Consider the following 26,035-nt stretch of genomic DNA (forward strand, 5'->3'; position numbering starts at 1 on the left):
GTGCTATCCCCATGTGGCTGGGTTAAGTATTCAGGGCCTATCATGGGGACCTTTTCAACCCAAACAGCATCCCACCAGGGACACAGATCAATGGGAAGAGGCCTCAACAGCAGTATGGGACAGCACTACTGGAAGCTTCTCCCTGGGAGTGTCTGAAGGAATCCCATGTGTACTGGAGTTGTGTGGAAGGACTACAAACTTGGCATCCTACATTAAGTAACCACACACTGTGCTAGTCCTGCAGAATTATGACACAGACTGGGTCACAGCTCTATCTGTGAAATTAGGATCCAAACAAACAAAAACAAAACGGTCACTCAACTAATGGGTTCAGAGTTTGATGCACATAAGCCAAAACTGCCAACTAATATACAAATTAGCTGATTTTTAACATCTTCCATTCACATGTTAAAGAGGGCAGAAGGTTGAAAGTTTGTGTGCATTCTAACTTCCTTTAGTATTTCTGAAAAATGACCAGAGTAGTAATTCTAGATTCACGACTTAGAATTAAGAGCACTTTCGCATCAGAGGTGTAAATCAGTCTCGGCTTGTATCTTCGGCCTTTTAATGTACATTTTTTAAAAGCAGCTGTTCTCAGAGCTCAAGCGCAGCTTCAAAATTGTGCTCTTCCACTCTGCATTCACATGTAACACACAGGATGAGAGATGCTTAGCATTGATTAGGAAATAGACTAAAAATGCCCACTCTCTCCCCCACTGCCCAAAAATAAGGAATTTGGAATACATTCAGAGCTCCTTGCATGTCCATTATACGACAAGTACTTGACTCTCCGCTTGTCTTAGAAAGGAACACTTCTGAAGTCAAGCCATTCCCATAGCACAAATCTTTCCTTAGGCTTTCTCTCTCTCAAGGGGCTTCTCAGTCCTGGTTGCTGACACTGCTAAAGAGCTTTCTGCATTACAGACACTGCCCTAAGGATTAAGGGAAAGCCCTTCCAGCTCCCATCTCTTTTATGACCTGGGGACAGAACACAACTGTTTGCGCAGGGCACATTTCATCAACATGTTGCGACAGGCAGTCCCATTTTACAAAGGTTCCAAAAGACATGATGTTGATTGATATATCATACACAATGCTGATTAAATATAAATAAGTAAAACCCAATTTCTAGCACAAAGTGCTTGCAATTTAAATTTTGACGGCTGAGGTGACATCAGAGGAAGGGGGGGAAATAGGAGATGAATGCATAGCAGGGAGTGATTTTATCTTCCTAAATACATAAAAATGTAAGGCTGTCATTGGGCAGTCCCCATTGCAGGATTTGTAGTGCCTCATAACAATTCAGATTTGCATGCAGCCCTCATGGGGGGTTGGGGGGAAGGGGGCGTTATTGGTTTGTTCTTGTTTTTAATATGTATTTTGTATTTTTTATCTCATATTTTTATGTTGTGAACCACCCTGAGATCTATGGATGAAGGGCAGTATACAAATGTAATAATGATGAGAAGCAAAAGAGAAGGCAGGTTGTACAATAGCATGGGGACAAGAAAGGAGAATCACTGAGAGGGGAGGAGTGGTTTTAAAAGAACACCAGAAGCTTGAGTAAAGACGAAATGGTGGGAAGAGAGAGGAAAATGGCAGCTTTTTAAAAATGGCAGAGGTTTGAGGAAACTTTTACAATCATTTGAGTACATCAGGAAAGGAGGAATACTGAAAAGGAACATTTGGTTGATTTAAACTTCCATTCCTTGGATAGCTTATGTGAGATAAAGGATGCCTTATACTATGACTCGATAGTATCTCCCCACAATCGTGGTACCTCCACTCCTGGTACCATGCATTGTCTTCTACATGAAGTTCCAGAGTCATTGTAGTAATTCGGAACAGAGTCTTTATTAAGAAGCAACATCCATCAACAGAACTCTACCGTGCTCTAACTGAACAAGCTAACTGACAGCCTTGCTCTTTAAATTCTGTTTATTTTAAAGAGACAGCAGAATGGATCCACATAGGGGTTTGTGTGCAAGCGAGAGGGGGAGGCGTGGAAATGGGGTGGCGTGCAAGGGAGAGTTGAGGAAAGTAAGCAGACGGGTAGAGGGGGGGAAAGGAGTAAAGGTGAATATGGTGATGCAGAGAAAGGAGAGAGCAGAAGGCATGGGAACGAGGTTGAAACTGAAGGCAGGGGCATGAAAGGGTTTGACGAATAGGAGGCCATGCAGGCTTCATTATTCGGCATAAAGTGAAAAGGATGCTTAGTAGTTGCAATGTGTGGGAGGAAGAAGATGCAGGTGGTTACCATGGAGGAGTTTTGTGTGCAAAGGAGGTTGCACAAAAGAAGGGGAAGGAGGCATGGACATGTGTGTGGGGGGGTGAAAACTGGGATGCAAAGCTGGACTAACAAACAGAAGAGAGAAATGGCATGAGAAATGGGGCTGGGAAGGTGAAAAGCAAGCTTAGTCCTTGCATGGGGTGTGACGGGGAAGCTCCAGGAGGTTAATGGAGAGGAATGGCAGGGGAGGTTGGCAAGTGGAGCAAACAGGGGCCTTAGTAGGAACATAAAAAGGGAAAGGTAAAGGACCCCTGACAGTTAAGTCCAGTCATGGACGACTCTGGGGTTGCGGCATTCATCTCGCTTTACTGGCCGAGGGAGCCGACTCAGTTTTTCCGGGTCATGTGGCCAGCATGACTAAGCCGCTTTTGGCAAACCAAAGCAGCGCACGGAAACGCCGTTCACCTTCCTGCCAGAGCAGTACCTATTTATCTACTTGCACTTTGACGTGCTTTCCAACTGCTAGGTTGGTAGGAGCAGGGACCAAACAACGGGAGCTCACCCCGTCGCGGGGATTCGAACCGCCGACCTTCCGATCAGCAAGCCCTAGGCTCAGTGGTTTAGACCACAGCACCACCCGCGTCCCTTGTAGGAACATAGTCTGCCTTAAAACCAGGTGTCTGTCTAGCTCAGTATGATTTACTCTGGTGGACAGCAGCTCTCTAGGATCTCAGAAAGAAGTCTTCAACCTTTGCTATTAAGTGGAAGTGTCTGGGATTGAACCTGAGATCTTCTGAAAGAACAGGAGGTTCCTATCACTGAGATATGGTCCGCCTTTAAAGCTGGTTCGGCCACCTGCAGGCACAAATGCAGCACCTTGGATCACTCATGCATGCTGCCAAAGGGCAGAGTGGGATTCAAACCCACACCTCCAGGCAGAGACTGTAACCTTATTGCAGAACTATAGACAACCCAACCACCCTAACCATAGTGATCAACCTTCCCTTTTTTTGTGGGAAATTCCCTTATTTCAGCGCCGTTTCCCGCTGCTATCCCATATTGTTAGATATCCCGTAGACTATCCCCCGGACAGGTGAGGCTGCTGATCCCTTATTTTCAAATCCGAAAGTTGACAGCTATGGTCCTGACACATTTTGCACAGGTAAAGTTGGGTGTCCTTTGTGATGACGTGGAAGGTTCAATGGAAATGGTAAAATTTGAGGAGGGATTTTAAGGAGAAAAGAATTTGACTGATGGCTACATTTTAAATCAGGGCCCATACCATCTTTTCTCGCTTTGTCTACGTTCTAACATTCAGGCATTTTCCCGTCACAACGCTTTACTGACATCACCTCTCTCTCTCTGTTCTGGCATGCCAAACATGTAATCCCTCAATTAGTCATTCCTTATGGCAAAAGTCTAGAACTGTAATAGTTTTTCTCCCCTGATGAGCTCTGGACAGACCCGCAAAGAGACTGCAACCTCAAAAGCCTCTGCAAACGCAGGCCAAATGATGCGTTCCACCTCAGACATCAACACACGATTTGTCATATTGGATCAAACCACTGGCCCATCAAATCAGCTATCCTGCCCTGGGCAAGAACCAGCACCTTCTACTCCAAAATACAAGGGGTCAGGGAGGGAGGGAAGGAAAGGAGAGGAGAGAGGGAAAACCTTTAACAATATGGGCCACTCAATGTATACATATCCCTTCTTGACACACAGTTAACTGACGGAAAAGCAGAACTGAACCAACATGATCTAAGCTCCATTGCCAAACAAAATTTTAAATCTGTATTTTTTAACGCGACTAGAGCTACAATAAATTCCACAGGTCAACTGCTTATTTCATCCCAAAAAACTCCACTTTTCATACTTTGTTCTAAATTTATCAGCCAACCTCAATGAAATGCTCCATTGGTTTCTGCTCTCCCCCCCCCCCCAAAAAAAAAACTTTCCCAGTTATTCACCTGGAGTTTTCACAAACACCAATTACAGAAAGTACTGCGGAAGCCAGTGACAAAATAAAAGAGCCTGCTGTTTAAAACGCAATCACTTTAACAAGGTTGTTTCAGATACATAAAGGCCTACAAATTGGTTTGGGTCCTTTCATACCTAGACAGCCAAAGGCAAAGTATGACGACTGCAAAAGGAACAACAATTATGAACTGTACGAAGCTCACTTTGTTTAGCAGTAAGAGTTAAAATGAATGAAAAGAGGTGTTCCAGGTGCTCTTCATTTTTTAAAATTCTTTTGTGGGAGAAAGATGGAAGAACCCTAGCTGTACGAGGGTACAGCTCCTTGTGCGTATACAGAAACAGAGAAGTCAACATGAAAAAAAGCCACCATCCTACATTATGTGTCGGACCCCATTGCAAAATCTTTCTAATTGCATTTACTTACTTATAGTTGCAGGGCAACTCACAACAAGGAATAAAAATGCATGCATTTTTTATATTCTTATTTGTAGCTCATTTCCCCCCAAAAAGAGATGAGGAAAGGATACGTATTTTTATTCTCATGACGACTCTAGATGAAATATAGCCAGGAACAGCTAGGGTGGTGGGTAGATTGAGGCTTGAACTGGAGTAGCATACAGTCGTACCTTGGTTGTCAAACTTAATCTGTTCTGGGAGTTTGTTCGACTCTCGGAACTGTTCAAAAACCAAGGTGCAGCTTCCGATTGGCTGAAGGGGCTTTCTGCACTCAATCGGAAGCCACGAAGGTTGTTCAGCTTCCAAAAAACATTTGCAAACCGCAACACTCATTTCTGGGTTTGCGGCGTTCGGGAGCGGATTTGTTCGGGAGCCAAGCCGTTCGACAACCAAGGTACCACTGTAGTTCCAAACTTCTGCTCCGTCATGTAAGTATCATTGATTGGAAGCTGGACCAGTCAATCTTCTTCATCCTACCTTAACCAACGAGATTATTTCAAGGCTAGACACTAGGCTGCTTACCCCACAGACTTGCCTCCTTTAAGGAAGAATGAGAGAGAAATGTAATAGATACACATGGAGGGTTTTTTTTGGGGGGGGGATAACTTGATCCTTAGCAAGTTGGTGCACCTATTTTTTCAACAGAATGCTTTGTTAAGACATGTTTTGATAAAGTGAGTTGACGCGGTTTTCCATAGCACTATGCAAACTTTTGGCCACTGTGCAAAGATTGAGAAGTTGTACATGAAACAGGAAGTTTTAACATGAATGATGACAGTGGTAAAAATGAGAACTCTGCCTCAAAATGTTTGGATAACTGGACATGCTTATGAAACGCTGAAAAAGGTACCCTGTTGTGCACAACGTCGCCATCATTTTCCATCTCCTTATCTGAAAATGCTTCAAATGGTAGAACGCTTATATGCATGCTTTGAAGTAGCTTTCTTTAATGTTTGTGCCTACCTTGATGTGGTAGCCATTCCTTTCCTCTTCCCTGAAAAGAGAGGAAATGGACTGACTTGATTTATTATACAACATTTCTGAAGGGATTATGGATTTGCCGTTAACACTCCAGCTAATTCACTCAAAATATGTGTGGGGTGACTTAACAGCCATGTAGCGACTGTGATGTGAAATAAGCGTCAGCCTTGCTGTTGTTGGCATCTGTCTGTCTCAGGAGACTATGGAGGTGTGCATGTTTGGGGGTCAAACTGTTGGAGAATTATAGCGCCTGATAGTAGATATGGGAGAGACATGTTTTGTTGGAGCTGGGGCAGATGAAGGCATCGGTTCTGCTGCTGCTGCAAATGTGCCACAGCATTTTTTCTCTGCATTCCTCCCAGCAGTCCTTTCTCCTCTGCTCACTACTGTGGGTGCATGACCTGTCCGTCTGTCTCCAGACACTATGGTGGCCTGCAAGGGATTTCCACACAGCAGGGTTGATGCTACAAGCCTTTGTGTCTTGTTTGCAGACATCTTTGCTCATAGGAACTAAGCAAACTAGGTGAGCAGTACAGTAAATGATAATGTTGGCAGATCCAGAACCACACACAATGGTAAGAAGAATCTAAAATGCTCGAAAGTTAACAGATGCTAAATTATCTGTGACAGTTCTTGGGGGGGGGGGGAATTAGAGATCTACAGCGGTCTGGTCAATAAAACTCTCTTTGATAGAAGTCACAAAAAGACAAAGAATTGTACGAAGGCACAAGACAGGGAATGAAAAATAAAAATGGAAAACCTATGCCATTATACAAATAAATGGCACATTCCTCAGGCTGATCTCCGGTTCAATTTTCTCTGTTTAAAACTAATTAAAGGGAAAAAGACAAATGACGACAGGCATGTGGGAAGAGATTAGAGGTGTTTAGCTTAGCTTTTCCTTCCCATAGATGGGAAGGAAAAGAGGGCAAGTCAAGCACTCTGATTTAACATCAAAATATTAAGAAATGCTCAGAGAAAACAGAATGGAAAATTAAAACTTGAAACCACCCCCTTACATGTTACACAGCATACCATAAAATATTCCCCAGAAAAGCTGTTCTTTTGCCCCTGCGGTAGCCCTGATCACGGTCACACGGACCCCAAGTCAGCTATTCACAATATGAGGCAAGCACTACCAAGTGAACAGCCCCTCTTCATCGCCACCACCTGCTGCCTTACTTTTGAAGGTAGGGGCACCCAGAGAGGCACCTTTGCTGCAGGTCTTTGCAAACAGGCAGATTGATACGGGAAACACCCAGGTCCCAAGACTTTTAAAAGGGATTAGTACTGGCACTCTTAATTGTACGTGAAATATTTCTGACTCAGCTGGTGCCATTGCAGAAGTCGTCCAACACGCACATCTTAGAAATACTTCTGAAGGCTCGAGCCAGCCCTCCATTCAAGAGAGGTCAGAATCTGATAGATATATTAAGAAATTGAGAGCCTGTGTGGTGCAACAGTTAAGAGTGTTGGGACTAGGGCCTGGGAGACGAGGGTTCAAATCCACACTTGGCCATGAAGCTCACTGAATGAAGCTCCTTGGACTAGTCACTGTCTCTCAGCCTAATGTACCTCACAGGGTTGCTGTGTGGATGAAATGGGAGAACCTCAAGGTCTTTGGAGGAAAAGGCAGTACAGTGGTACCTTGGGTTAAGCACTTAATTCGTTCCGGAGGTCCGTTCTTAACCTGAAACTGCTCTTAACCTGAAGTACCACTTTAGCTAATGGGGCCTCCTGCTGCTGCCGCACCGCCGGAGCACGATTTCTGTTCTCATCCTGAAGCAAAGTTCTTAACCTGAAGCACTATTTCTGGGTTAGCGGAGTCTGTGACCTGAAGCCTATGTAACCTGAGGTACCACTGTATAGAAATGTTAAGAAGTAAATAAAATAAATAAAACCCATTTTTAAATGTTGTCAGGAATGCCACGTGTCATGCTTCCGGAAAGAAGACTTTCATCTGACTGGCAAGGTTCAGAAGGAACTTGGAAACAACTGCACAACAATGTGATGTTTTCTCCATGCAGTTTCCTGCTTTTTAGAAAAGCATGAAGTCCACTACATAAGATATGCAGTGCAAGCGTTTTCACTTATCCACGAATCAGGAATCTATAGGCACCACTTTTTCTCAGACAGAAACCATGTTTGAAGCAGCCCCCGGGCTCAAAGGAAAGGGCACTAGTCTCTGTGTATTCTCGGGCTGACCTGCTCCAGCAATTTCTAATGCATAGCACAGTTTTGTGGAAGCTATTAGGTTGCAGTCAGCTGTGACTTATTTTCTATTTAATGCATTGTATATCAAAAGAATGTAAACCACCTTGCCTGCTTCATGCTTTTATTCTGCCTTTTTTCCATTTCCTCCTTATCAGAGGCTTTCTCCCATTCTATTTGCGGTACATCTTCGTCCTCCTCTGCTTCACCCGCTCCTCCCTTCTTTCTGATCTCTACTTTGCTCTCTTGCTTCATGCGTCCGCCTTTGATCCCGCAAGTTGCCAATACCAGCTTTCCTCAGGTTGGTATCTTGCAGTGGGTTTGGACTGCTACAGCCCCGATCAGCCCCAGCTGGCTAGGGCTGATGGGAGGTGTAATCCAAAACAGCTGGAGGATACCAGGTTGGGGTCAGCTGCCATACACCCTCAAAGCTCTTCTCACTCATCAGTCACTGATCTGTTCCCTTTCATGGTTCAAGGTCTTCTCCTAGCATTGAACACAGCAGCCGGCTTTTGAGATGACACACACAGTGCCCATGTAGAAGACCTGAGTGGATCACAACTGCCCAGAGCCTTTGAAGGGCAAGACAAGATGCCTAGTTAGGAGCTGTCGGGAAGTGGCGGTTTTCCTGACACATGCTATTCCCCCCCACTCAAAATGATCAGAACATTACAAGTTGAAGGCTCAGTTCAAGCTTCCTCCCTGCTCATTGGTAAAAGGGAAAAGGACAAGACGACTATTTGAAGCAACAACAAAAAAGGAAGCAATTGGAGTATCTTGCTTAATCACTTCAAATTCTGACCTTTCGCTAAAGGTTGTTTGACGTGTAATACAGATTTGATAAATACAACCACCCATCAGTAAAATAAGACGTTCATGCAGTGAATATAAGGAGGGTCTTCCTGGATCAAGCCAAAGGTCTATCCAGAACAGCATTCAGTTAACACTGAATGAGAAGCCCATAAGCAGGATGAGGGGGAAACAGGAGTTTCCCATTGGTAGTCTCCAGCAACTGGCATTCAGTGGTGTACTGATTTGCTTCTATGTTATCATTTAATATGTTATGTTATTAGAATCAGAGAATTGTAGAGTTGAAAGGGAACCCAAGGGTTATTGCAGCCCAACTCCTTGCAATGCAGGAATATCAGTTAAAGCAGTGTTCCCCAACCTTGGGCCTCCAGCTGTTTTTGGACTACAACTCCCATCATCCCTCGCTAGCAAGACCAGTGGACAAGGATGATGGGAATTGTAGTCCAAAAACAGCTGGAGGCCCAAGGTTGGGGAACACTCAGCTACTCAGCTAAAGCATCCATGACTGATGACCATTTAACCTCTGCTCAAAAACCTCCATGAAGGAGAATCTACCCTTTCCTGAGGAAATCTGTTCCACTATCAAACAGCTCTTACTACTGTCAGAATGTTCTTCCTATTGTTTAGTCAGAATCTCATTTCTTGTCGTTTGAGTCCATTGGTTCAGGTCCTACCCTCTGGAGCAGCAGAAAATGAGCTTGTTCCATCTTCCTTGTGATAGCCCTTTAGATCTTTGAAGATGGCTATCAAAGCAACTTTCAGTCTCCTTTCCTCCAGGCTAAACATACCCAACTCTCTCCACTATTCCTCATAAGGCTTGGTTTCCAGGCCCTTTTAGCATCTCAGTCACTCTGATCTGCTCACATTCCAGTTTGTCAATAGCCTTCTTAAACTGTGGCGCCCAGAACTGAACATAGTACTCCAGGTGGGATCTGACCAGGGCAGAATAGAGCTGTACTATTATGTCCCTTGATCTGGACACTATACTTCTGTTAATGCAGCCAAGAATAGCATTCACTTTTTTGCTGCTGCTGTATCACACACTGTTGACTCATGTCCTTTATTTAAAGGGTTGATATACCACTTAAACATCAACACTTCCAAGCAGCTTACATAAAATATAAATTAAAAACACCAGTAAAATCATGTGGTAAAAATAAGTTGACCGAATTTTTATCAAAATTTAGGTAAAAGTTTCTTCATTTTTAATCAAAAATTAAAAATGTATAACACTGCAAGTTATATAGCCATCATGACTATTATTTATTATGGTTCTTACCTGCCCTTTACCACAAGGTCCAATGACCGCTCACAATAAATAAAAGCACAATAAAATTAAAACTACTGTAGAAACAAAACTCATAATTTCAAAACAGAAATTTAATACAACTCTGGTAACCACGGGCAACAGTATTCCATTTTAAAGTGATCCAAGCTGGAGGCCATCACAGCATATTGTAAATTCCATAGTTTGAGGGTAGAAGGTCAGCCTGCTCTTTGATGCAAGAAAGGCCAAGACCACAAATATCAAAACCAGGTTCTACCCAAGGGTAATGGGAAAGCCCAGCACAGCACAGATTGGATGCCATACATGTTCAGCCACAGCGAAAGTCAGGCTCACCAGCTGGGACTGCCTGAAATCTGAAGTGCCAAACTGTCTAGCAATGTAATACAGTGGTACCTCGGGTTAATAACTTAATTCGTTCCGGAGGTCCGTTCTTAACCTGAAACTGTTCTTAACCTGAGGTACCACTTTAGCTAATGGGACCTCCTGCTGCCGCCGCAGCACGATTTCTGTTCTCATCCTGAAGCAAAGTTCTGAACCCGAGGTACTATTTCTGGGTTAGCGGAGTCTGTAACCTGAAGCGTCTGTAACCTGAAGCATCTGTAACCCGAGGTACCACTGTATTGCTTAACATATTAAGGCTGGAATCCCAAGGATATGTTATTGTTAGTGACTAAGTCCTATTCAAGTCAATAGGCCTGCTTACACGCTCCCACTGTACGACTGCATAGCTAATAAAACCCAAAGATATTAAGGTATTTAACTGCGTTAACTACATGGATAAACACGCAAGGCACTTTGCTAAATAGCAAAAAAGATGTACCAACCGTTGCGTAATTTGGAGGAAGTCAATTTGTCTAATGGCAACATTCGCCAATGGAAATCTACTTTCCTCCAGAAAAGCCAATTAAAATTTGATTATTCAAACCAGGGCTTTTATCTCATTAGCATATATTTTTAAGTTAATTTAAACCATCCACCCCATTTATTGCCTGCAAAGTTCTGAGCAGAAAACACTAGATACTGTCTGCCGAGTTCGGAAGAATGCACTTGTGTCAATTCCATTTCATTCACATTTGCAAAAGTTTCCCCATAGAAGCTGGGATGCAGGTGGGGAACCACGTCCCATTCAGATTCAGCTCAAACCATGGTTGAGTAGCTTTCCAAAGCTTGTCTCAGTTGGCAGCTCTGTCTATTCCTCCTCACTGAAGTCTCTTTTTTGCAAATCACTGAGCTGAGTTCACTCCCAATAATTCATTTTTATTTGTATTATTAAGTCTCATCCCACGCCTTTCCCTCTCTTCCTCTCATCACCGGCATTTGCCTAATATAGACTGAAATCTCTCGGAAGTACCAGGCAGTATTAAAGCACTACATAACCACCATAAAATAAAACTGTGATAAAAACCTCCAGATTCTCTTTATAGCCCTCATGATAACGGAGGCCTTTCCTTGGGCTTTGAATTCTGGGAATGTGTGTGTGTGTGTGTGTGTTAAAAAATGCAGGCAACTCAAATTCAAAACACTACTGCATATGTCATAATTCCACTGTCTTTTCTGTCTCTTTGCAATGCTTTCAACATATTTATGACTCTTAGTTCTCTCCTTCCACAACTATCCTTCATCCAAATAGCAACCCGTTGTCATACAAACCAACTGTGTGCGACTAGGATGCTACAAGACAGACAAGGAAACAGCAGGCTGGACACCTCGGCTGCCAGTCCATGCTTTTTATGGGCCACCAAACCAGCCAAAATGCCAGGGAGACTGCTCTCACAAAGAGGAGCACAGACAGGTTCTCCCATCTCTGCCGGCACAGGGCGATAGCCAACGTTACTCACGATCAAGACTTCTGGAACTACGTGAAATTTCATTGCTTCACTTCTTCAGCTCCATTACCATCAACGGTCCAAAGTTCTCCTCCCACCCCTGACATACACAACCGCACCGTTTCTCCTTTCTGTATGCCCTGAACGCCTTGGGGTGTCTTTCCTCAGGAAAACCCCCTTAGCCCTCATTATTTATTTAAATAAATAAATAAAGAGTCCCTCCTGAAACAAAGCCAAAACAATCAACCTAAATGCACATTCTTCCATGTTCCCCATGACCCATTATCTCCCCACAACACACACATGTGATGCCCCCAGTTTTAGAAACTCAAAATACAAAGGCTAGGCCCCAAATGCCCCCTTAAACCTGGGTTGCGGTTGCCACAAGAGAATGTCTGTTCGCCAAGGGGATTGGACTAGTTGACCCTCGGGGTCCCTTCCAACGCTGCAATTCTTCAATTCTATAATCTCAACTGCATTGTTTGCATGCAGGTTGCTGTTACAACAATTCACTTGTCCCAGTATGCAAGGAGAAACACACACAAGGGAAATGGTATTAGTTATGGACTAAGGCTGTTTTTAAACTGTGGTTGCCAACCTAGCATCCAGAAATCTCCTCATAAGTCACAACTGGACCCATGCCAGTAGCAAAACGCGCCTGGCGCCTGGCTAATTTCTAACACTGGCTGCCCCTCAACATAAAATTTAGATATTAAGAGGACTTGTTTGCGCGCGCAAGCTACCACACACCCACTGATGGTGCTATGTAAATTAAATAAACTAACCACACCAGAATGCCCAAGAAGTAGCCTCTGTCTCTACTATATGGCTAACAAACTACATCTGTTTTTGGCTGCCTGTTCATAAAAGATTAGAGAAGCAGCGCTGGCTTTGCACATAAACCTTTCTTCATCCATCTTCTCACGTTTTTCCTGACCTGCATTTGATATTAAATTATATGCATTTAAAATTAATTTGTTCCCAATGATTTATTCCCTGCAAAAGAATAGCTGTATGTGGCTGTGTTTTGTGCCACCACCTAGCTACCTATTATTTGTATGCCAATTGATTATGTTCTCACCACCTTCTGTTTTCATATTTGAATTTCATTAGTGCTCTTTGCTCCCTCTTCTAGATTCATTTATTATGCTAAATGAGACCTAATCCGCGTCCCTGGTGAACTCATTAGACACTTTCCCAATTAACCACGCTGCTATTTATAATTGTGCTTTGTTTGTGGTACATCAGCCATTTTTTAATTCATGTAAAAGCATCACTCTCAGTGTTGCCAATTCTCAACATTTTTCAAATTAAGATTCTTGAGATAACTGCATTTTCTCCCAGGCAGCAACTCTGTAGCCATTTACTTCTGAGTAGACGTGTACTGGACTGCAATGTCAGAGATATGGTTCTTGGAAGCACATAGGTATAAAAACAATCTGTTTTAATTTGAATAAATTTCTAGCCTTCAGAAGATTAATATAACAATGGTTGTCTGACTTTAGAAGAGAAGGTAAGACAACACCTACCACTACCAAATATAACTTAAATATGTTTAAGGTGCACAATTCTCAGTCGGTTCCATGATTTAGGAAGGAAGGAAGACAAGATTCTGATAGCTTGGATTTCACAACTTTCTGTGGCTTTGGAAGATATAATCAGTCTCAATTCTTAAGAGCAAATCTTGTTTTTGTGCATCGAAACAAGAATTCCAAAGCTAACTTAAAAGGCTGCCTTAGGAAATCTCACTCAGTGATTTTATAAATATCATATCACATTGCTTATTGCATTTAGGAAGCATATTTTCAAAACAGAAAAACATGTTTTGAGTGGCTCATTTGTTCTTTATTAGTGCTTCCGGCTGCTTCTTGCTGACAGTTCCACAATGCCCTTATAAGCTCTTTCTGTGGAGTAGACCAAACCGTAATTTTGGCTGAAGGCTTGAGCGTACATTTAGAACTCTAGAGTACAGACAATTCTCAACAGATATGACAAAGAGAGGAAATCTACAGAATTACCACGAGGCAAACTTGGCTTTCAAGTAGTAACTAAACTGATTTATTACAAAGATCAGTTGCTTACTGCAGCAGTCAACATGACTCACAAAAAATGCTCATTTTCAGTACCAAAGTTTGTTTCCTAATCCTCTTTTACTCCTCGAGCTCCCTCTTTTTTTGAATTTGCTACACTTGCACCAACTCTTGGGGAGGGCACTAATGCACATTACATATTTCAGGTTTGAAACTTGTGGCAAACAATTTTAGAACTATTGCAGACATCAAACAGGGAACAAATTAGCACTGTCATAACGTAATATTTTGAACTTTCAAAAAATCCACAACGTTCTTTGAGCTGCTTTAATCTGCTGTCAGGACAGCGTAAAGGAAAACAGATCACCCACACCTGAACTCAGCTGGTGAGGCCAACAAAGTACCTTTTAAGGAGACTACTCCCCTTCCTCCATTAGAAAATGCAAAACACCCAACCAGAAGACTCACCTGATTTACAAAGTGTTCTCATTAGACAACGGAGGCAATGGCACCGTTGACTGGGTGCAAACAGTGAGCTGCTATAGGGCAGCAGACAAGTGTGTCGTTTCCAGGGAGCAATTCTTACCTTGGTGAACGTAGACAAGCTGCTGTTTCTCCAGCCTGCGTTCCCCCATCCTCAGACTTCAACAGGGGGATAACACAGCTTTGTTTTAGGGCTGGGCGATATCTGGTTTTCAATATCGCGATATACCATCAGCTAAACATCTCAACTTATCGATATATCACGATATCTGATAGTAACTCCTGCCGCCGCCAGGCCTCGCAGTCTGCCAGTGATTCTGCCGTCACCGTTGGGCCTTAAAGGCTGTTGCCACTACTGCCTGTGAAGCCCCTGCTGTTTCTGCCACCTCCGCTTCTGTCGCCTAGCAAGCCTGCTGGCAGTCCGATTATTTGTATTCACCACTGTACTTTGGATTGTCCTGAATACCACAATTTGGAAGCCAAGCCCATAACCCCAAGTTTGGATGCATTTTGGCTTGCCTGCTGATGAAAGTGACTGTGCGGTGATTGATAATAATGACATCTATCCGTTTTAGAGCCCTAAGTAGTAGCAGTTGCCAAGTAAGTAGCCTGTTTGTCTCTGCATAGTTCCATCCTTATCGGTGATGTTTAGCTGGCGATATATCGCGATGTTGAAAACCAGATATTGACGAGCCCTCACACACATTGTGATTCACGATATACTGCCAAGTCAAATATTATGAAACAGATATCATGATGTGACCTTCAAACCGGTTTTGGACAATATATTGATATATCACCCAGCCCTACTTTGCCTGATCAGCTGTTGTGAGGAATAGCCATCATTGTTTTTAGTGGTTTGACTACCATGTGGCATTTATGCAGCCCTTAAAAACGACAGGCAATTCCATATTTCAACACAACTTTTTGGATTGCAATAACATGTTTCCACTAAATAGGATGCAAGAAATTATTCAACCGACAGCCCCAACTTCTTTGGTATCTGAGCAACAGAATATACATTCATGCAGAGTATGACACAGAAAGGCACTCTCTCTGTTATTTTCCTGCTTTCAGAGGCGGCACGAAGCATGAGACACACCTGACGATAAGGCAATTATGTAGGACGGTTAGGTGATAAAGAGAGCAGTGTCAAGGAGCACATCTGAATGGTGGCTATAATGCATATTAATGGTTACACGCCCACATCTAAGGCGGTTAATTAGAAGCAGGAGCCACCGGAGAAAGAAAAGCTCAAAACGGCTGATAGGTGACACAAAGATGCACTATTTATTGAATTTTTCCAAGCATCAACGTTTACCTTTTGTTAAATCAGTCTTTGAAGAAGGCTGGCTTGTTGTTTCTTCAGGGCCTTTGTTACTGCTTTCTGAGGCATCGCTGCCAGTTTCGTCGTCATCGTCGTCTTCACTGTCTGTATAATCGCTGTCATCACTCTCACTCTCTGCTCTCTCATATTCACTGTCATCCGACTCCTCGTCTTCAGATTCCTGGCCAGGAGAATTCACTTCAGGCAAGAGCTTTGGTCTTTTGGCATCTTCGGGACTCCCCGCAGTGCTGCCTCCCATACTGCTCAAACCTTGCAGAGGTCGCTTCTGAGCCAACAGTTTTGGATTTAGGATGTTGATCGGCCTGCTGTCCTCGGACGTCTGTAATGCTGGATTCCTGCTGTCCTTACCAGAGGGGGAACTCTTCTTTCTGGCATTGCCCCCACCTTTATTCCCACGCAGCTGCTTCATAAGGCTTTTGGTTTTGGGATGCTTCCAAGTCACTAGACTCAAGCTGAAAGAGAAACTACTGTTAGCTCTCCACCTTATCACAGTTTAAGTTGCCACAGAAACTGTAACTAACCATTTGTTGGCAAGCAGGCCAATTCGTGCACAGTTCAGGGCAAGAATCAGCTGCACCAAAAGCTAATTTACAAAGCTGGAGGCTTGTCTTATTCTCTGAGATGGGGGACAGACTATGACACTGTGTGTATATGGGGCAGGCTCATGAGGTTGAGATATATATATTGCTACAACCCCACAACAGAATTGTAGTGCTTAGATTCATACAGAAACGAAATACAGAGGTGTGTTTTCCTGTTTATATTGGGGTGCTCTAATGAACTGGCAGTAAAAGCATCTAGCTACTCATTAGGCCTTTAAATGGATCCTGCTTTCTGTCTGGTGCTTTACAAAGTTGGGTGCCTATATCTGCTCTAAAGAGATAACCCACTAAAATGATTATATTCCTTAGAAAGAAATGCAATGGAATAGAAACTACCATTAGAGGCTTTGAGGAAAATTCCTACTCCGTTTTGTCCAGGGCCCCTGATGTTTTTAAAATTCTGCACAGGAAAAGCCTTCGATAATGCAACATACTAGGTTTAATCCTAAAACGTTCTGCTGGGTCTGCCCCAGGACGTACAATGCAGTCTTATACATGTTTATTTGGACATTATTCTGACTAACTTCAATGGGCGATTGGGTTTAGAATTTCAGTACAATATACGGCCATGGAAAAAGAGTGCTCTAGTCGTTCTTTGGCATTTCATTGACAGCAAATAGCAAAAAGCAACAGAAGAACATCTGGCACCTTAAAGATTAACATTTTTGGCACAATTTTTTGAAACCTGGACCCCATAACCTTTTGCAGCAACTAGCAGAGTTACTCAGTTGGTTCCTTTGCAGCAGAGATGGAGAACCTTTGACCCTCCAGATGTTCTTGGACTACAGCTCCCATCATCCCTGCTCACTGGTCATTCTGGTTGCAATCCAACATCATCTGGAGTGCCATAGGTTTCCCATCCCTGTTTTATATCTTTTATCTCAGCTCTACCAGATCCAAGTGGGGAGGGGGAACTTAGTCTATGTCAGAGGTCAGCAACCTTTTTCAGCCATGGGCCAGTCCACCATCCTTCAGATCACGTGGTGGGCCGGACTATATATATATATATATATTTTTTTTTTGGGGGGGGGGGGAATGAACGAATTCCTATGCCTCACAAATAACCTAGAGATGCATTTTTTTAAAAAGGACACATTCTACTCATGTAAAAACATACTGATTCCTGGACCATCCACGAGCCGGATTTAGAAGGCAAATGGGCCGGATCCGGACCCTGGGCCTTAGGTTGCCTATTCCTGGTCTATGTGCTTGCTTCCCAAATGGCTGGTGCTGGGGGAGGAAACAAATCCAGCCTAATCCCATGATCTATTTACATATTTAGTTAAGCAGCATTTTTCCCCTCTGCTTTTCCTGCCATTCCTCTGTCCTGGAACCTACATGATTTCAATATGGTCTCCCCTCTAGGCACTGACCAGGCACAGAACTTAGCTTTAGCAAGGTGATGGCCTCATGTGTCTTTACACCATACCTCCAAAACTTGACTCATAACTAACTGCATGCAGGACCAGTTAGCCTTTTTCTGTTAAAGTCTATTTTCCAGAGGTCTTGTGTTTGGTAGAGATCTTAGGGAAGCTGAGGAAGAGCATTTGCTCTGCACCTGTTTCCCACCCTGCCCATATTCAGAAGTCCTTAAAAGCGTATCACGGGATGGTCCCAGAGCAATTAAATTCTAGTAGACAAATTCACAGTAGACAGTTACATGACTATGTATTCCATATTCAGAAATGGCATTTAGTACTAATGTTTATCAGAAGCGGGAAGCAAAGCAATGGAGCAAAGATGTCATCTCCATCCTGGACCAGACCCTGGAGCCAATGGATTTTGCTCTGATCCAAAAAGGCAACTCCCATATTCTTTGTTGCTCACTCATCGCATTCCACACAGCTAGGATGTGGGGTGTTTTATGAGACAGAAATGTGGCACACAGAAGCAAGAGACCCTTTTAAATTGCTTATGAAAGTGTGGGTTGGAGTAGAACTCTGAGGAGGGCAATAAAGGATGTCCCTTCTTCAAGTCACAAAGACATTGGATTAAATATACAATGTTTTGAGGGTCCAAGATAGAGAGATGCCCTAGGGTCGCCACTTTCAGAAAATGGATTTTGTAACTTTACTACCAGACAGAAATCAAAAGGTAAGCTTTACAGCCAATAGCAATTAACAGTTAAACTGTATTGCTAACCTGTTATGAGGCTAATAAAGGAACCGGGCTAGTACCTGTAAGAAAGTGCCAAATCTAATGTACACGGTGTTGTCTTTGGATTTTTAGCAAGCGTACCGTTTCAGATCTTCCACTCAATCAAAATGTAGAGGTCAGGGCTAGAGGTGACATTTGGGGTGGTGTGAAAAAGCAGTCCCCTTCCCCATGCAGTGCAAATGACTTAAGGGGACCAATAACTGAAATAAATCTAAAGGGGAGACAGAACTGGGTGCCATGAGCACATCAATGACAGCAAACCTCAGAACTCTAGATGACCTCTCACTTAGTGGTTTAATGTAGCTTGAAAAACAGTTTAAGGGTGAAGTGAGATATATGCCATTAATGTTCCTTCTGTAATACGTTATAGACCCATGTAAGGGAATCTATTCTGTGAAGCCCATGGTAAGAAAACCACAGCTGGATTGGACATGCAAGGGTGTGTGGGGTGGTTATTGTTTTATTGCTCCTTTTTTACTATTATTTGTGCTTTTATCTTGTGTTTTTATATTGTGAACCGTCCTGAGATCTTTTGATGAAGGGCAGTATATAAATCAAACTAACTTACAAACGATGAATAAATAACTACTAGTGGATCTCTGGGTGACTTGCAGTAGATCACAAAGGATCTACTTGTACTTGATGCAGATCCTAACAATACCTTCCTTCCCCCACACCACCCCGGTGAAACAAATTAAGTGCTGATAGGAGGCTGGGGGAAGAGAACGAAGACTGGATTTTGCGTGGAAGGAATATCAGCTTATTTCTGGCACTAAAAACAAGTTCCAGGATTGAGAAGCACCCAGAGTTGTCCTGATCATTACTTCTAAGTGTACCAACACCACACTTTCTAGGCAACTGTTCTGCACAGGGCTCCAGCAGACAGCCCTCAGGGTTCTGGAAAAAAGAAAGTGGATCCCAAGGATAAAGCCCTCCCAGCTGCAATCTAATTACATCAACTGCCCTCAGGTAGGCCAGGAGGAGTAAGCCTCCCGTTGTCCACTCCCCGGCCCTAACACCCAGTATTCCAGAGATAGACTGCCCCTGTCCCTGGAGATTCCATTTAGCTTTGATAGCCCTTCTCACATGCCTGCCACAAAAAAAGCAGCTCCAGAACCCATTTCCGACTGGTGACCTGGTTAACTTGGGACCAACAGGCCCCTTGGGAAACCTTTGGAAACCCACCTGCCCTGTCGGCCTTTCCTATCACGGCGTTTCCATTCTGTTATTTCCACCGTGTTGTTGGGTTGTAGTTTATCGTTACACTCTGTTGCTCGTTGTTTTCGGGCCGGGTGTTTATGTTGTATTACCGCTAGGGGCTGTTTAAAATTCACAATAAACTGCTTGCAACTGGGGCACTGTATTTCATCGCGAGGGATTTCAGCTCCTAAAGAGCCAACCTATTACAATCTTCTAAATCGGTAGAACACGACCGAACTCTTAATCCTAGGGTCGTGGGTTCGAGCCCCACGTTGGGCAAAATAAATAAATAAATAAATTCCTGCAATGGCAAGGGGCTGGGCTAGATAACCCTCGTGCGGCCCCTTCCCAACTCTATGAAACGGGGGGAAATATATAGATATATATGAATGAACCGACCTGCAGTCCTGTTGGGCACGTGGCAGGCAAGGGGCTTTCCTCCACCGCTTCCCCCCTCTTCCTTGAGCTTACAAGGCCCCAAACAAACCCCGCTCTCTGGTCACCGGTCCTTCCCGCCTCGCACACTGCCTCGGGGGTGCGGCGTTGCAGGGTCAGGACTCGAGGAGGCTGGAAGGGGAGGACGGGCCGCAAACCCGGAAGAGGAAAGTCGCGCGAGCAGCAGCCGCCGGGCCGGAGCTCCACCTGCCGCTGACGCGCCGCCTCCGCTCCACATCCCCCGCCCCCACCAGGCCTCGCTCGGCTGCTCCCAGCGCCACTAGAGCCCCGCTGCAGGCCGCGGCCCGGCAGCGCTTTCCCGTATCCTGGCAACGGGAGGATAGTGTCACAAAGGGCGGGACGCGCATGCGCACGGGAAGGCTCGGGCCAGAGACCGCCTCCCATGTGGCGTCACGAATAAACCAACGAGAGAACAAAAGGCCCAGTAGAGGGTTTTTTTATTGTTGATGAGCGCGCTGCAGCGCCCCCTAGAGGGCAATCGCGTTCCTTGCGTCGCCATAGCTTGTCCTCCACTGTCCACATCAGAAGGTGGTTGAGCCCCACTGGCAGTGTGCCTGGTCATTTTCTTATGTGGTCTCATGCCTCAGGCCAATCCCATTCTCCACAGACCCGCCAATTTTTCCTGTTTTCCAGGATTTTCAGGAGCCGTCCTAGGTTTCTGAGTTGATCCCAGAATGTCCCGCTTCTCCTTAGGACGCCCCTATTTTCATTGCAGAAATATTGGGAGCGTATTAGGACATCCCCATTTCACTGGAGAAATCTTGAAGGATAGGTCTCCACCTCCAGGTTATCTGCCAACACGGGCTCTCATTTCTAAAGTGAGTCTTGGGGGCAACCAGGGCACGTTCAGCAAAACATGGCTTCTTCTGGAAAGACACCTGCAGGAAGGAAGGATGCAGGAGTTAAGAAAGAAGAAACGCTGTGGTTGCACCAGCAACAAAACATGTCTCTCCTGTATCGGTCTCTACAGCCACAGCAGGCGCTGTAACTCTCCAATGGTTTGACCCCTAAACACACACTCCTTCATAGTCCCCTGAGACAGACGGGTGCCAACAACAGCAAGGCTCACGCTTTTTCGCATCATAGTCATTACAGCTTTCCAACATGTTGACTTCACCCCCAAAGGTGCATGTGCCCCTCCATTGAGTCCCGAGAGAGATGGCAACAACAACAAGGAGGGACATTGTTCAAATTAGATGGGGTGGAAGCTGATGTGCCCTTTATTTTCATATATGGGAACTCTGGCCTGCTGCAATTCCCACTTGTTGGCTGTGCTAGCTAGGAGCGATAGAGCCAACCCTGCTTCAGCTACTGTGTTTAGGAAGCTGTAGCAGGCATGATTTGGCTATAAATTGGGGGAAGGGGAGTCAAGGGCTGTGGCTTGTAAATAAGTAAGAATAGAAGAGCCTGGTTGCTGGATCTGACCAAAGGCCCGGCATCTAGCCCAGAATCCTGTTCTCAGGGTGGCCTGCGTTGTGGTGTTCCCTCCCAGCAATTCATCACACTGACTACTTCTTGGTTATCGACTGATACATATATATTATTTTCAAGCTGATTATTTGTAAATTTTGACTGACATTCTAACCACCAATAATAATACATTTACTACATTTTAGCCACTTGTTGCGGCTGTATTTGAGCAGATTATTCTGTATGGCAACACGGGGTTGTGAAAGCTAGGCCTGGCTGTAACAATACTCTTGCTACCTGCCTTTTGCAGGTATTATCTATTTATTTCAATTTATTACTTATTCAAAGGCATGCTGTTCACTCGAGGTAGAACATAGCCATTGTGGCTAGTAGCCTTATCCTCCTTGAAAGTGGCAAATCCTCTTTTAAAGCCAGTCAGTCGTGGGTTGCAGGTCATCATCCCAGGGTTGTATAAATATCTTTAGATATATACCCTGTTTTAAGGCCACTCCAGGCATTATGGAGGTCCTGCTTCTAGCATGAAAACAGTACTGCCCATTTTTATTCCAGTCAGGAAAGCTCTCCATAAACCCTTCATCTCAGTATGGATTCATATAGGCCAAGCATGCTGTCGCTGCTATAAAGTTTATGGAGAGATTGTTGTAAACTTCAGGCAGGCAGTGCTTCTCAGTGGTTTGGGGTATTGTAATTTTGGTCTTGCCATATGACTGGACACTGAAAATTTCACCTGCTGAATGCCACCACGACAAAAACTTTTAAAGCAGCAGCCGTGTAGTTTATTATTCCTCCCTGCATCAAACCTGAGTTGAGGTGAATTCAGGATTGTACTGACCTCAGTTACTTTATTTCAGAGATGCAGAACATACAGTCCTTCAAACTGGTAAAGACAAATTCTTGGGGTGCACTATTTAACCTAATAATTGGTCTTTATCAAGATGTCTTTGGACTCTAGCTCCCATGAGCCCCAGCCAGCTTGGTGAATGGTCAGGGATGATGGGAGGTGTAGTCCAGGAACATCTGGAGGGGCATGGGTTCTGTACCCCTGCTTTATTGGTTCTTTAGATAAATAGGTACCGCTCTGGCGGGAAGGTGTTTCTGTGTGCTGCTCTGGTTCGCCAGAAGCGGCTTAGTCATGCTGGCCACATGACCCAGAAGCTGTACGCCGGCTCCCTCGGCCAATAAAGCAAGATGAGTGCCGCAACCCCAGAGTCAGTCACGACTGGACCTAATGGTCAGGGGTCCCTTTACCCTTTACCTATAAACTGTAACATTATGTTGAAGAAGGGCAAACAGTACCTTGCTGAAATACAGTATGGAATCTCCCATCCCACTGGGAGTCAGGCATGTGGGTATTGGGTGATGCAGAGGAGGACAACGAATGCAAGAAGAGGCACTGGTCAAGGCAAGGAGTTACGTCTGTTTGAGGAGTCTGGGTTAAGGAAGCCCGTGGCTCAGCGTTTAATGCGTGAAAACTGCTTTCTGATCCAAGCTCAGAAGTGAGCGGGTTTAAGTGGTTAGGGTCTAGGAAGCTATTTAAGATGCTGGCGATGACATCTTCATCCACAGAGAGATCCTCAGGGAAATCTAGAGCTCCGTTAGTCCCCAAACCCTGCCTTGGTATCATGTGAGTGTCCTCAGTGGACTGTCTGGGCCACAAGGAAATGCCGGGAGACTTCTGAGGTGCTTGCTTTGCGTACTGAGAGAAGATTTCAGCCAGGGAGTGGATTTGTCCAGCCAGCATGCTGATGGCCCATCTGTCAGGGTCAGGGCTTGTACCTGTTGTTGGGAACATGCCTCCTTCAAATAATGGAGAAATGTCTACAGGAGGGCTGCTGTCAGGAGGAAGTGCATTTCCAGGGGAGCAGAGGACATAAGGGTTCATGGAGGGCAGCCTGTTGGCATTGTCTAGGCTGGAGAGACTTTGGGGCCCACCTGCTGGAAAGAATGGAAGTCCTGTTTCTTGAGGCGGCTGCAGGGTGCCTGCCTCAGCCCGCATGTTAGGGAGAGGGATGTTGGGTGGAACCAGAGACTGGAGGGCAGAAGGAAGCATCTTTTCTTCGCATGCCTCAAGCAGCTGAGAGGGGTTGTACTCATGTGCCCCATCCATGGCTGCCACTGGTTCTTGAGGGAAGAAACTGGCTTCGTTCAGCTCTGTCATCTGCGGCTGTATTTCTCCAGAATTGCATTGAAGATTTGGGATAGCTGGGGAAACAGCTCCATGTTGTGGGTCTTGGTTCCGGAGATAGAGGGCTTCTTCCTCCCTATGCAAGGATACAAAAAGTGTGCATTGAAACAAGCGCTGGATGCCATCATACCAACAGGAAGGTTACTGACACAGGCACTCAAACCAGATTTGGTCCTCCCATGCCACTGTGTAGCATAATCAAAGTATTGTGAGAGCACAAGGGAATGACAAGCATGAGGGCATTTGCATAGAGGGCATTTGCTAGAATTTGCAAATACAGTGGTACCTCAGGTTAAGAACTTAATTCGTTATGGAGGTCCATTCTTAACCTGAAAATGTTCTTAACCTGAGGTACCACTTTAGCTAATGGGGGCCTCCCGCTGCTGCCGTGTGATTTCTGTTCTCATCCTTGTCAGGAGTTCAGCCTACACTCGAGTAGGACCCTGGCAGAAACACATGCCCAACAGGCATGTTCCCTCCCTCCTGGTCAATCGTTCGGAAGCTTCATAAGCATTCTTCTGCCTGAACATCACAGCGACAGATGCCTACCGACACCAGCACACTTAGGGATCCGCAGAGTTTGCGTATCATGTGTGTGACAGGCCTCAGCAACTCAGCATTTTGGCTAATCTACTTTATTTACATATAAACACAAACGGAGCACTGCAACATGGCTCCCTCTTTCTCTAGCATCAGACAGCAAAAGGGGGGGGGACAAAGGACAATAGTCCCACGTCACGGAACACAGTAACACAAACATCCTGTCTCCATCATTTCCCATTCTGTGGAGTCAAAACATATACCGTCATGTGAAAGACAACAACACCATGACTGCAAGCATGGATCAGGAATTCTAACAATCCTGAAGCAAAGTTCTTAACCCGAGATACTATTTCTGGGTTAGCGGAGTCTGTAACCTGAAGCATCTGTAACCTGAAGCGTCAGTTACCCGAGGTACCACTGTATTGCTAACATAGTACAGAAAGCAGAAGACGTCATTTGCAACACCAATGTATGTTGGAGCCGATTCAGATTTGCAGACATAGGAAATTGGGGAAGGGGGAGATGAAGAGTTAAACAAGATCCAGAGATGTTCCTCTTTCCTAGCTCTATCAAGGCTGCCTCCAGACCTTGGGGGGGGGGGCGTGATTTAAGTGCATACAGAAAATTTAGGTTTGTACAATTAAAATGCTCTGCTGCCCTAGCACAGCGAATCCACTTTGAAAAAGGAAAAAAAAGAGGATTTTTTGTAGTTAGGAAAGTGACACGGAAATGCACTGAAAAGTGGAAGATGAATGAATGATTCACAGGAAGATATATAAACACCCCGCAAGCAAACCAGGATGAATGCTCAATAAAGCCTAGATCTAACCAAACCTCTCCATAAGCTTTGTGCAAGAAAATCAGGATAAATGCTCAATAAGCAGGTTGTCTGGAGGAGCCCTTTTTTCATCTTTTGTTGTATGCTACAAGTGGAAATGCAGTCGACTTTTCAAACTACTATCCTTGCTGCTGCAACTGCTTTTCCTTTCTGTGTACATCCAGCTATTGCATTCCGTAATGTCCATTGCATTCCATAAGCGCAGGGAAGGGAAAGCACAAGTTGCCTTAACAGCAATTAAAAAACACCCCAAAGACATTATTTCAGCAATCTTTTTAAAAGTCAAATGATGTAAGATGTTCTAAAGCGCTATTGCCCAATTATTTTCAAGAGAACTTCTTTAAAACTAGGGCATGTATCCAACTACTATCGGAACGAATCCATTCAAATTCATGGATTTTACTTTAGTCACACACATTAATTACAAGGGGTCTAACCTGTTGTGAGTCAGTTGAGTACAACCCTGTGTTATGGCAAAGAAGACATAAACTGTGCTACTGTTCTGAGTTCTTTTTTCAAAGCTAGAGAAAAGTCAGAAGAGCCGTGGGGAGAAGAGGATGGCAATGACTGGGTCCCCATCTCATGGTCATGCAATGCGTTTTACGTGGAGCTATGCTTGAGGATGCTGTGGAGGCTGCAACTGGTGCACAGGACAGCAGCGAGGCTGCTTGTGTAGACAAACTACTGCCAGCATATATATCACCTTCCTCGTGGGATTTGCACTGGCTTCCAAGCTGCTACTCAGTGAAATTCAAGGTGTTGGTACTAACACATAAGGTCTATACAGGACCGGGTTACTAGAGAAACTTCCCAATCTCTTATATACCCAATCTGTGGGAGAGCTTTTCCTGCAAGTTCCAAAGATCTCAGAAGCCCCTCTCCAAAGTAACTTGGAGCAGGGCTTTTAGTGTGACTGCCCCAGTTCTGTGGAATAACATTCCTGTTGAAATATGGCAGGCAGCCACCACCTGTGCTGTCTG

The 26,035-nt window shown here is 44.5% G+C and overlaps 2 protein-coding genes across 6 annotated transcripts in view; both read right to left on the reverse strand.

Moving 5' to 3' along the window:
- RRP36 (ribosomal RNA processing 36) overlaps positions 1–20,334 on the reverse strand; it is a 30,410-nt gene extending 10,076 nt beyond the window's left edge. Inside the window, exons 1-2 of the mRNA XM_083733698.1 lie at positions 20,002–20,334; positions 15,617–16,095 (exon numbers count right to left, since the gene is read on the reverse strand). Of these exons, the coding sequence (XP_083589824.1) occupies positions 15,617–16,052 (436 nt within the window). The 5' untranslated portion in view covers positions 16,053–16,095; positions 20,002–20,334. The remainder of the gene's footprint in view (positions 1–15,616; positions 16,096–20,001) is intronic.
- Positions 20,335–20,493: 159 nt separating this feature from the next.
- Positions 20,494–26,035, reverse strand: part of LOC310841819 (neuronal PAS domain-containing protein 4-like) — a 33,704-nt gene continuing 28,162 nt past the window's right edge. For 3 of the 5 annotated variants that reach the window (XM_083733330.1, XM_083733331.1, XM_083733333.1), the window contains 2 exons: positions 22,786–23,750; positions 20,494–20,936 (listed from right to left, as the gene is read on the reverse strand). In XM_083733330.1, coding sequence (XP_083589456.1) covers positions 20,905–20,936; positions 22,786–23,750 — 997 coding nt within the window. In that variant the 3' untranslated portion in view covers positions 20,494–20,904. The remainder of the gene's footprint in view (positions 20,937–22,785; positions 23,751–26,035) is intronic. The other 2 variants (XM_083733334.1, XM_083733332.1) reach the window with 1 other exon arrangement.

The sequence above is a fragment of the Podarcis gaigeae genome (genome assembly GCF_964106915.1).
Source record: "Podarcis gaigeae genome assembly, chromosome: 3".
NCBI classification, from domain to species: domain Eukaryota; kingdom Metazoa; phylum Chordata; class Lepidosauria; order Squamata; family Lacertidae; genus Podarcis; species Podarcis gaigeae.